This window comes from Melampsora larici-populina (genome assembly GCF_000204055.1).
Source record: "Melampsora larici-populina 98AG31 unplaced genomic scaffold MELLAscaffold_4, whole genome shotgun sequence".
NCBI classification, from domain to species: domain Eukaryota; kingdom Fungi; phylum Basidiomycota; class Pucciniomycetes; order Pucciniales; family Melampsoraceae; genus Melampsora; species Melampsora laricis-populina.
The window spans coordinates 2,246,479-2,258,620 of record NW_006768768.1 but is presented as its reverse complement, the minus strand read 5'-3'; the positions used below and the strand labels follow the sequence as shown (position 1 = coordinate 2,258,620).

The window sequence follows — 12,142 nt, the reverse complement described above, 5'->3', positions numbered from 1 at the left end:
TAATTAGTGTTTTGTACATATTTTATTACATGTTACATATGTTTCTAAGATATATGTACATGTACTTGGGTTTTATGAGTAATGTTTATATTTACGTAGTACATACAGCATAAAGTCCCTTGCAAGTCATTAGATATCTTCCTTGTTATTATTCTGGTCTTGCTTTCTTTCATCTCAGTTCTTTCACCATGCACCAAGAAGCATCTCTGTCACTGTCATTTAGGCCACTCACCAACAATGTCAAATGACACTGACTGTTTATGACAAATGATTAGAGATATAGACAGTGAATTGTACTAATCATTAATATTGGTCAAAGGTGCGATGACAGATATGTCCATTCACTCCTAGTGCATGTACAAGGTAGAGCACTCTGTACATACTACCTTGAATCTTAATCTAATTATCCTGGCTTAGGTTGATTAGGTTAAGAGCCTTGTACGCTCTGTTTGCCTCTGCAAGCTCACTCTACCCCTATTAAGTAGGCATCATGTTGACCAACCAGCAAGGAAGGAGCTTGGCTGAGACACATTGACATTTGCTCTTTTATATACCCAGGAAAAGTAAATCTCAAGGAAAACCTGTGAATAGCATATGGACAAGATCATGTAGGGCTATGACCCAGCCCTGACGGAACGTGGCAGACCCCGCGGGTTTGCACAGCCCTCAAAATACCCAGTCACAATCCCAAGCAGACCGGGCCCAGCTGCAGGGTTGGATTGACTGTATGAGAGCAAAGGAATCAACTGACAGAAGAAAAGATTGAATTGGATTTGAACTCAGCAGTGAAGCTGTTAGACACGCCAAAGGTTTATCCATACTTAGCACAATACATTCAAGTGACAGGAAGGTTCCCTTATTTACAAACATACTTAGAACATTAAAACCCAAAACACATCAAACATCACATATGCTATTTTCTATTATTTTATTTTTCCCTCTTTCTTCTTATGCTTTTTCATTGTGCTGTACATTCTTTTTGGGCGTGTAGTTAGAACACAGTATCCATTAAAGGCTTGGTAGTCCAGTACAACGGGGAGACATAGAGGTAGTTGTAGAATTACTCATTTCTTACACTAGACACACATTGTTGGTTAGTGCAATCTGTGAAATTGAAGCACTTTGAAAAAACGGGCCACCACCCTGGGAGCCCGAGTCCGTGGCGGGGCTCCTGGGGCTCTTCAAACCTGCTCCGCTCACCCGGGGCATGTACTGCTAGTCTCCAAGAAATCAGCAGACAGGCTGGGCCGGACGGAGTCAGGGCCGGGTCATAGCCCTCACGAGATGTGAACAAGGTCCGCAATTGAGCAAAGTTGCGGACTCGGACACTGCAGCCTCGCTCAATCGGGGGTTGAACTTGATCCTTCCCGCGGTGTCAGTTCAAAGTTGACGTCACGAAAACCCTTTCAAACCCATATATACATAGAGTGTCTATTTATATCGAGCTATGTTTCTACCAAGTTTATGCTTATAGCTATCCGACTAATTCATTCTTTCCTTGTTGTGATCACATGCACTCTTAAAGTAAACAAAGCATTCAACCTCAATCCAAACAACTTGAACAAAACTCAACCACGCGTGCAGCTGAAACAGAAATGTCGACGAGTAATCATAAAACCTTTGTCCCTTCCCCGGATTTCTCCAGCAATGAAAGAGACTGGCAGGCTGAGATTGGTAATGGACTTTTAAGCTCGATGGTTTTGATTGTCAATGCATGAAGTCTTGCTAACCCAGTTTGGCTTTACTTCATTTCAAAGGTCTTTTACCGTGGTCTACCTCGATTGTGTTTACTAAGGAATCTTTGGTGAGGTTCTTGAAACAGTTGGAGGTGGAAGTGGACACCAATTTGACTCAGGTTTGTTCTCGCGAAATCTTCCTCGTGACCTTTTTGCAAGCGATTCCATTCTTCATCCTAGCGCACATCCTTTTTGAATTGACGGATCTCTGGTTTATGTTATTTGAACTTTAGTTGAAGAAATTACCGAAGCATGCAAGCTTCGGCACCTTCCCAGACGAAGCGCCCAGCACCACCTCTTCTCAACAACCACCCACGGAAACTAGGACAGAGCCACAATCAGATTTACCTGCTTTCATTCCGACGCGCAAGGTGCGAGAACAGCCAGGTAGGTATCATCCACCGTTGATTTGCGTTCATCACAATCGCTACGAGGATCCAGCTTGATTTGAACGATTTTGGATATGTAGGAGGAGGCAGCGCACAAATCGCGTCTCTTTTTGGTGCTTCCTCTACCGATGTATCAGAAGCTTGGCAACCGACTCCGATCCCAAAGGCTCCGATTCTAACTCGCATCGATAGTAACAAAGCAGATGATCTTCCTCCTCCTGCCAGTACCACTTCTTCTGAACTCAACATTACTAATTCGATCAAACAAGACTCTATCACTGATCGTCCAAGGGTGGTCAATCCTGATGGATCGGCCTTTGTACCTACTCGAAAAGTTAGAGAGCCTGTCGGTGGTTTCTCCACCATGGGCTCGATCTTGGGTGGTAATTGATTATCACTCTCTAGGATTCCATCGTCTAGTTGGTACCTAAAATCGAGTCGTCGAATCGTCAGTAGAACTATTTTTGACTGCTCAGGAGCAGAATAGATATCAAATGCTCCTAGTGACTCGTTTTCCTTGAATGCTTGATCTTCAACAAGAACTTGTGTTATCTATCCGATTTCAGTTGACTTGCATACAATCAAATTGACGCTCGAAGTCAACCTAGACTACTTTTTATAACGTTCTCTTTGTTCGTTTTTTTTGATAGAGTTTTTATTGGATTTTGTTGAAAGTGTTGGTAATCAAGTAGTTGAACTCTTTCTTCTATGATGAGTACCTCACTGTTGTATAAATCTATCATTCGAATCTTTCCCTTTCCGTACGTTTCGAAGTCTTTACTAAAACCTCAATCAATCATCTATTTTCTTTGAAATCTTGATATATTTTCAATTTCGAGTGGGGTTCTCTGTCCTCTTCTTGCCATACCTCTTGAGTCCTTTGAACCATGAAACTTTTACTGGAAACTTTTCATCAAGCTGGGCTTTTTGAAAATTCAATCCAACTTTGAGATCCAATTCTGGTTCTGGAGCTACAAGTACAAGTTCAAGGTTAGATCTGAGTGATTTATGAAACCTAAGAAATTTACGTATCCTCTTCGCAAGTTTCTCTCCAATAGATATTTTGCAAAAAGAGGATACAAGGTATAAAAACACATGTTGGAAGTTGATAGTTATAAATAAGAAGATATCTATTTTGGATGAAATTCCTGTGCATCAAATGTATTTAAAGTGATTGAGCTATCTAAAGATGATGACTTGAAACAACAAGAATAACAAGCCTTCAAGCTATCTTAGTTTCTTATAAAACACATCTCTGCACATCCAAAACCTCAAATGATTGTAAATTCTTCTTACATACCTCTTTTCATACCTACAACAGCTTCTTCTCAAAGCCTGATGAAAATGTATTGTTAATGTTTACTACTTGAAGATGATCTTGACCTCTACAAATTCCTCAATTCTTTCCTATCAGATGTTTATGCAGGTATTTTGTTGACGGGTCGGATATGTAATCGGATCACTTTGGTGGTGTTATTGACGTCATACAACACCACTTCAATTCTCTTGTACCCTTGTTTACCTTTGAATTTTACAAACTTCATAACCTTGAACTTTTATCGTCATCAGAAACTTGCATGATTTCGAACTCTTAGTTAACTATCTAGCCGCTAGTGTTTTAGGGTAATTTCATGATTCACTTTGAACTTTTGCCCTTTTGCCAAAGGGCCTTATTTAATTCTGATTTCTAATCTCTCGACATTTCAAAGTTTTGAAAGATGATCCAATCAATTCTCTGACATAGATTCTCATTATCTATGTATGTATGTGTAGATGATACATTTTGATTCAATGATTGATATTTGTTTGAAAAGATGTTTAGTAGAAATATGAAGATCATACCCCTGCGTTTCTTTAAATTCAAACGTTCATGATGGCATTGGATTGTGTGATCGGATTTGTGTGTTTTGGTATTGAAATCAACACGAGAATCAAGAATGTTCAAGTAGATTTTTAATGGGATGAGCTGATGATGGTTTTGAGTTTTGGAAAGAGACAGCTTGTGAAATTAGACTTGTTCAAATATAAAAAAGAAATTTGAAGTCCATAATTTGAAGCAAACGATTTGGAACTATGTTATTGCTACAGTCTGTACATGAAGGGTATGAGATGTACGAAGCGAGCCAATTTCTATTTGACTTGAAATTTTTGGGGGGTCTCTCAAAGTTGGATTTGAAGTTTGGGATTTGAACCTTTTTAAACCGTATCTTTCCTATCCAAGCATGTCACAGTATATCTACCACCTCCCTCGCGCTACTCTCATGCTGTATTGGGCTGTATTAATGTGTGACAGGCTGAAATGAGCGATGTCACTAGCAAGAGAGTTCCAAATCTTTTAACTCCAAAACTTCAAATCCAACTTTGAGAGACCCCCCAAAAATTTCAAGTCGAATAGAAATTGGCTCGCTTGCTGTCGCTTCTTAATCTCATACACCCGTCTCTACGGGCTGTATGCAATAACATACTTCCAAATTCTTTGCTTCAAATCTTGGACTTCAAATTTCTTTTTTATATTTGAACAAGTCTATTGTGAAATTGTGAAAAAGTGAGATGAGATGAGATTTGAGTTGAGAAGAAAGTTGATTAGTGGCTCTCAAACCTGACCCAGTTTCAAAAAACTTGGTTGCACCAGTGGAATTTTTGGCTGGGAGCTGTCAACAAATGTCAAGTTGATACACAAAGTTACTGCCAAAAAACAACTGGGTCAACTGGGTTTTTTGAAAACTGGGGCAGGTTTGAGAGCCACTATTGAATTCTCAGTTTATTATCTTCACAAATCGATTTCAACATCCATGGACCATCAGACCATCACGTTAGCAAATCTGGCCACTTGAAGTTTAATATTTAGAGATAAGCTTCAGTTTTTAACTATTAAATGGTGTCTAAGTAGTTTCTACCCTGTGTTGTGAAGTACTTTACTGTTAAATTTTGAAACGGGTTTTCAATGGTGAGATGCTTAATAAGCTTAAGTACTTGAAACTCAGAATTTAGATTTAATTTAATTTCATTCATCATCATCAACTCATCAACTCATCAACCCTCATCAACTTCATTCTCATTCTCATTTTCATCTTCATCCTCAGTTTACGTATCAATTTCAATCAAACATGAGTGTCATTCATCAGAGCTCAATAGAGGAATCAGATCCACTCAGTATCTTACAACGTTATTCGGTCTCAGTTAGTTCTTCACCTAATCCAAATCCAACTTTTAATCATCAACATCAACCGCAACGTCATTCATCCAGAAGAAGAGCAGCAACCACTAGTAATCCGTCAAACAAATATCATTATCCAAATCAAAGTTTATTATCAATCGCTTCTGCTTCATCACCTTCATCAGCTTTATTACATCGACATTTAAGTTTAGATCAACAAATCACAATAGAACATTCACCTCCTTCAACCATTAGAGCTTCTTCTTCTTCTAGACAAGGCAGACATTCTCCAATCTCTTTTTTACATCAACCTCATCTTCAAAATCATAATCAACATCAAAATCATAACCACAATCAAAACCAATCTCAAACAAGATCTCAATCTCAATCTAGATTACAATCTCATTTACAATCTCAATCTCAATCACAGTCAACATCACCATCACATTCTCAATCTCAACCACTACCACAAACACTACCACAAAGTTCTACTTCTACTTGGTCTCTCAATCCTCCGAACAATTTCAATACATTGAATCCTGAATTGGTTAGACATACTACTAAACTCTTGAAGAGTAGAGATTCTAGGACTGGTAGATTGATCATCAATCAATATATGAAAGGCAAAGAAATCGGAAGGGTCAGTTGCTTTTCTCATCAGATATCATCATCAAGCCTATTGACTGATCTCGAGACATTCTGTAATTACCTTTTTTTTTCTTTTCCTGGCGTTTTTCCATCCTACATACATGGATTTTGAATTTGAATTTGATCGGAAATCTTGAATTTACCGATTTGGTCAACACGGGTCAATACATCATTTGTCGGCGGGTACGGACATTCTCAAACACGCTTGTGACTGTATGTAAACTTGGATACGCACGCCAATGTGGGATGATCGGAATATACGCGTGTATGCGGCGGCTGTAAACCTTTGGATCGACTTACTGGGTTTGGGTGACTGCTGGTCAAATCCATAATGATCATTTGAAATGGTAATCGTGAATTGCCAAACAAAAGGGTGTACATGGGATAGTTTATATAGGAAAGAATATGGATAAAATCATCAATCTTCGAAGTCCAACGGTCAACAAGGAGCGTAGTGGTGATGATCTTCGACTTCAATCTTCTCCTACTACTTCTTTCAAACATGATCACGATTATGAGACGGTCGTACGTGTGTTTGATTTTTGGTTTAAGCTCTCTTGTTGGTTTTTGGTTATCCAGAAAGAGGTGAGAAGGAAATGAGAAAACTGACTGTGAACTTGGTTGATTGGAAATCAATGTCTTCAGGCTATCAAAGTGGTTAGACGAGAACCACGAGGACCGAAATCGTTGAGAAGATCACAGATGCAACGAGAAAGAGAACGAGAAGCGTCTTCTTCCAAAGGTCAACTGTCTCCTTCGATTGAAGCTGGTCCTACACAATTGTTGAGAGATGTAGATGATAAATTGAAGAAGGAGATTGCTATCATGAAACGACTTCGACATCGTCATATTGTTCAACTCAAAGAGGTGATTGATGATGCCAAGAGTAAAAAGGTTTTCATGAGTTGAGCCATGCTGTTTACCGCTTTTTTTTGTTCATTTGATTTCCACTACTTTTTCTTTAGCACAAGCTCAGTCATGTGGATCGTGTTGCGTACTTACCTTTTGAATCACGTGTTTGCAGTTTTAGAGTTCATGGAAGGCGGTCAGGTTATCTGGCAAGATGAGATCACTCAAACACCGTTGATGACCGTGGAACAAGTCCGTCGAACGTTTCGACAAGTCTTGTTAGGACTCGAATATCGTTCGTGACCATTTCATTCATTCTCCTTTTCAGTGGAAAAGACGGTTAATCAGACATTCTTTGTTGTCGGCACAGTTCATTATCAAGGTATCATCCATCGTGACATCAAACCGGCGAATTTACTTTGGACAGCCGATCGAGAAACGGTCAAGATTTCAGATTTTGGTGTTTCTCATCTTTCTGGAGTTTTGAAGCGATCGGGATCAAGTTCGAACCTATCCTCAATCATGAATCAGTACCAACAGCAACATCAGCCAGGGAGCGAAGGTGCTCGAACGACTACTTCATTAGATGACCAGGCCTTGAGGAAGACTGAAGGTAGCCCAGCTTTCATGGCACCTGAACTCTGTTGTCCGGTTGAGGCTACTCCCACTGCTACACCACCTGAAGTCAACGCGGTCGATTACTTTACTCAATGTGTAACTTATGCAAACAATTCGACAACACCTGAGCGTCATCAATTCAATCGAGCTAACAGTGGGAATAGTCAGACTCGAGTCTTGCTAGACGGTGTACCGACTTACCGAGTGATATCACATCCCTTAGCACCTAATACGTTTGGAAAGGGTGAAAGACCAGGTGTTGGAAAAGGCATTGATATTTGGGCACTTGGCGTTACACTGTTTTGTTTATTATTTGGTAGAACACCTTTCAAGGCACCTAATGAATATGAACTCTTTAATGTGATTTGGAGAGAAGCAGTGGTGATACCAGAATGGGCAGGAACCGAAAGACAATCATTGATGATAGATTGGGATCATCCTAATCATGATGGACCGTTTGAAAGAGATTCGAGGGAATTGATTGACCTTTTGAGGAAACTTTTGACAAAGGATCCTCGGAAACGGATCACACTTGAAGAAGTCAAGGTGAGTTTGATTTGAGGGTTGATTTCTTTTCTCCGATTTCTGTCCATATCTATTTCCCCAAAACGTTTTCGAATCCATGGTTGATTCCCTCTCGCTTGATTTATATCCATGTCATCAATCCAAGACACATCCATGGGTTCTAAGCAATCTCGATAACACGCAGGAATGGGTACACGAAACAGCCCCGGTGGGTGGAGATGCAGTTCATGTGACAAATGAAGAGGTGGCGAATTTTTCGCATCCTAGAAGAAGTGATGAAAGGGTCGAGAAACCATTAGGAGGAGTGAAACAAAGTCTAAGGAAAGCAGCTATCAAATTAGGTTTACAGCGATCCACTGGTGGAAGGGAGAACCGATCCAAAAGTATCAGCAGTGCCAGTGCGAGCGCGAGCGCAAGTGTCTGTACGAGTCCAGTCGATCGACGACAGCTACCGTTTCAAACGTTTGCTGAAATGACTCTTGCCGGTCATCATACTAACCCTAACGCCAATCAACACAACACTCATCATCCACCACATCACTCTCAATGCAATTGGAATACGCTCAACTACCACCCGCCCATCTTGGCTTCCACTACCGCTTCTAGATCGGTTGAATTTGGCGCACGACCGTCTTCTCCGCTCTCTTCTCCTGTCAATCATCACAGTAATTCGACCAGTAGCAGTGTGTTCAAGCGCGGATTCAATCTCCGGGGTGGTCGGACAGGAGCTTCGACCAATCCATCTCATAACCCTTCCACTGGGATCGAAGCCCATGAAGATGATATTGAGAAACTGATGAGTAATAATCTCCGAGCGAGATCCAAGACCGGTCCACCTGCACGTAGCTCATTAGGATTGCTAAAAGGATCTGTTGGGGCATGTAATGAAGAGCATGATGGATCTTCATCGATGCGATCATCAAGACGTGGCGTATCACCTGCTGACTTTAATCAAACGAGTACAGAGATTGAATCGAATGCAAGTTCACCTAGGAATAGTTTAGCTGCTTGTTCAAGTTCGACTAGTGGGACCAATAATGTAGCGATCTATGCACAACATCCTCATATGCTCAATCGACCTGTCACTGGAATGGTACCGATGGAAGAAGTCGAAAGAGGTAAAGATCGAGCGATTCAAAGAAGATCATTACCTACCTCACCTGGTCCATCTCTCCTACAAGGATTGATGAAAAGTTCAAAAGGATCATTGAAGAGAGTTGTGGCAGGTACGAGTGGACCTTGTGCGAAACCTACGATGACGAGTATGATAGTGACCACTAGTAGTGCACCTAATTATCATGATCAGCTCGAGATCTCATCTAAAGATGAAGAGTGTATCAAGCTTGAAAACGCTAGACCGGTGAAGTTTAGAGAAGCACTCCTTTCACGTGTTCGACAACGGTTTAAGAGATCTAAATCTTGGGTTAGGGGAAGTGAAGTGGAAAGTTCGAGTGCTACACCTCCTCCTACACCTGATCATCGTCCAAATCCATCAGATGGGATGATTTCTAATCACGTTTTACAAGGAGAAGTTGAGGATGAAAATGAAGAAGAGGAAGTAGAAGAAGTAGAAGAAGAGGTAGAAGAAGAAGTAGAAGGAGTAGAAGAACCAGAAATGTATCATGATGGAAAGAAATGGAATTATTCGATTAGAAGACCACCTTTATTAAACTTACCAACGGATGGAAGTGTAGGAGGATGTAGAACGAGTAGTGGTACGGATGAAGAAGAAGAAGAAGAAGAAGAAGATGATGATAGTAGTAGTGATGAAGATGAAAGTGATGGGAATGGTGGAATGGATTCTACGGCTTTTACTTCTAATCAGGCTTTACATATTGAGATTGGTAGTCATAGAGGGGGTAGAAGAAGAGGGTTTTCTAGAAGTGAAGGTGGATAAAAGAACAAATGAAAAAAATGAAAAAATGAAAAAATGAAAGATGAAAAAAAAAATGAAGAATGAAAACTTTAAAGATGGGTTTTTTTTAAATCATCTTTTTTTCCTTTTTCTTTCTTTCTTTTTTTTTCTTATTATTATATTGCTTTAATTATTATTTCTTTTTTTTTTTGATTTATAAATTAATCTTCTTACTTTTTTTTTCTGTTACTTTGCTTTATAAATTAAATTAAATGGAATTTTTCTTTTTTTTCTTTGGTGGGGAGGGGGTTTAATAAACTTTCATTCCTTTTTCTTTGTTACTTTGTATGTGATCTTTTCTTTTCTTTTCAATGAGTATGTGGAATTAGATTTTAAAATCGTATTGTCTTTATATATATAATATTAGTATTATTTAAAAAAATCGTTTATATGTGGTATGTTATAATGTTTATGTAGGGGTTTTTTGATGTGTATTTTTGAAAGAAGAAAAAAGAACAGAAAAAAGAAAACAGAACAGAAAAAAGAAAAAGAACAGAAAAAAGCAAAAGTTGTTGTTCTTGTTGACAGAAAAACCAAAAAAGATATTGTATCAAACCAATAGATTTTCTTTTTTTTCTGTTGGAATGGATTTGGAAGGACAGTTTGGGTAAAGTATAAGGAGTTAAAAGAATTAAGATACATTGAGGGTTTGAAAAGAGTGAGAAGATGAGAGTTTGTTTGGTGATTAGAACTAGAAGGATTAGAGGGTTTATACATTGAGCTTGAGGAGAGGAGAGGTGAGGAAAGGAGAAGGATGAATTGGTTGGGTACTTGTGAATTTGGACTGGATTGGAGTTTGTTCCCTTCAAAAGAGTTGACTACGATGGAACCATGTAAGTTCATGATGTGAATGTGTATGGGCATTGGGCCGTTCTAGTAGAAGAGAAAAACCTTTTTTTTTGAATCAGTGCTGTGTTATGTAAAATGAGATACAGTCGATTTCAGAAAGCTTGGAAACTTTTGCCCGCCAAACTTGGGCAAATTGGCGCGGAATTCTTTCCAAGCTTGGTGAAATCGACTGTAACTGGTATGTATGAGAATTCTCATCATCAAGATGAAGTTTTTGCTTTTGTACAAATTGTTGTCTGTAAGGTTTTTTTGTAAGATGTGTAAGACATTTTTTTGATCATATGGATCTTTTTTTGATTTTTTATAAGGACTAGAGAACAGGTGGGCATGCCCGCAAGAGGGCACTGGTTTCCTACCCTGTTTGCTTCTTGAAATGTGATCACCAGTCCATGTCTATCATTGGGGGTCAAGATCTTATTTTTTTTTGATTCATAACTGTCTTGTTCACACGCAATGGCAACTAACCTCAACTTGTATTGATTACTCATATTTCCGCCCACAGTGGATCCAGGAGAACAAATAAATGAGGAAAAATGAAACTCTAACTTTTTCTCATATGTTGTGAAGAACTATAAACAAAAGAAAACAAACGAGGACACATTAACTGAAAAGTAACCCAAACACAAACATCTAATCACAAGAACCCATCCATTGCAAATGAACAGTAAGAAAGCAGTCCAAGAACAGTCACTAATGTTATCTGTGGTTTGTATATTGATGTTCTTCAATCTGCTCCATACCTAATTTAACAGTCACATTCAATTGACTTGAAAGCTGCCGCAAACTGTGGAGAAAATTTTCTTGACCGCTGGTTGTGTTAATGCCCTTAGCCTGAATTAAGAATCAAGTTACCTATCCAAATAGATAGAAAATATACCAAAATAAAAGGGGAAAAGCAGAATTACATCACCAATGAAACAGTGGTTTTTGGCGTTGAAAAAGATGATGTAGCCATTCACAACCACTTCACAAACAACCTGGAACAGAATTCGAATTGCAAGCAAAAAACAGGTTTTGAAAGGTGATGAAAACAATAATCATAAGAATTTTGATATTGATGTGGTTGGATGAGGAAACACAGCCCCCATCTACTGGGCTCTGGCAGGCCAGAGCCTACCACTGACTCCATGAAAGATTCATGTAAGATTCATGAAAGATTCATGAAAGATTCAGAAAGGTCTCAGGAAAGCTTCAGTATGTATTCAATAAAGCTTCAATCAACGCTCGGACCTCAGCGTGTTGAAAACGGCAAACGGCACGCCACGGCACGGCCTGCACCGTAGCGTAATGACCCGTTCATAATTACGGTAGGACCGTACCGTAACCACGGGATGGGTAAGTGTGGTTACGGTTGAAATTACGTTTACGGCGTAAATTGACTACGGTCACCGTGCCGAAACCCGTAGTTATTACGGTTTGACTACGGGTAATAACCTGGGGGGTAAAGCCGCGGGCC

At 39.4% G+C, this 12,142-nt stretch overlaps 3 protein-coding genes across 3 annotated transcripts; all 3 read left to right on the top strand.

Moving 5' to 3' along the window:
• Nucleotides 1-1,532: 1,532 nt before the first annotated feature.
• MELLADRAFT_70925 (uncharacterized protein) lies at nucleotides 1,533-2,962 on the top strand (the record flags this gene model as incomplete). The annotated part of the gene is made up of 4 exons (XM_007405647.1): nucleotides 1,533-1,674; nucleotides 1,758-1,855; nucleotides 1,970-2,123; nucleotides 2,206-2,962. 4 exons carry the CDS (start codon nucleotides 1,596-1,598, stop codon nucleotides 2,514-2,516), a joined length of 642 nt encoding a protein of 213 aa, XP_007405709.1.
• A 3,766-nt stretch (nucleotides 2,963-6,728) lies between these two features.
• Nucleotides 6,729-7,787, top strand: MELLADRAFT_29246 (uncharacterized protein; the record flags this gene model as incomplete). The annotated part of the gene is made up of 5 exons (XM_007405648.1): nucleotides 6,729-6,834; nucleotides 6,955-7,074; nucleotides 7,150-7,281; nucleotides 7,366-7,425; nucleotides 7,621-7,787. Coding segments are annotated over 5 exons (585 nt in total), but the record flags the coding sequence as incomplete, so codon positions are not given.
• Nucleotides 7,788-9,045: 1,258 nt separating this feature from the next.
• MELLADRAFT_70924 (uncharacterized protein) lies at nucleotides 9,046-10,277 on the top strand (the record flags this gene model as incomplete). Its single annotated transcript, XM_007405649.1, has 1 exon — nucleotides 9,046-10,277. One exon carries the CDS (start codon nucleotides 9,109-9,111, stop codon nucleotides 9,817-9,819), a length of 711 nt encoding a protein of 236 aa, XP_007405711.1.
• Nucleotides 10,278-12,142: the final 1,865 nt, after the last annotated feature.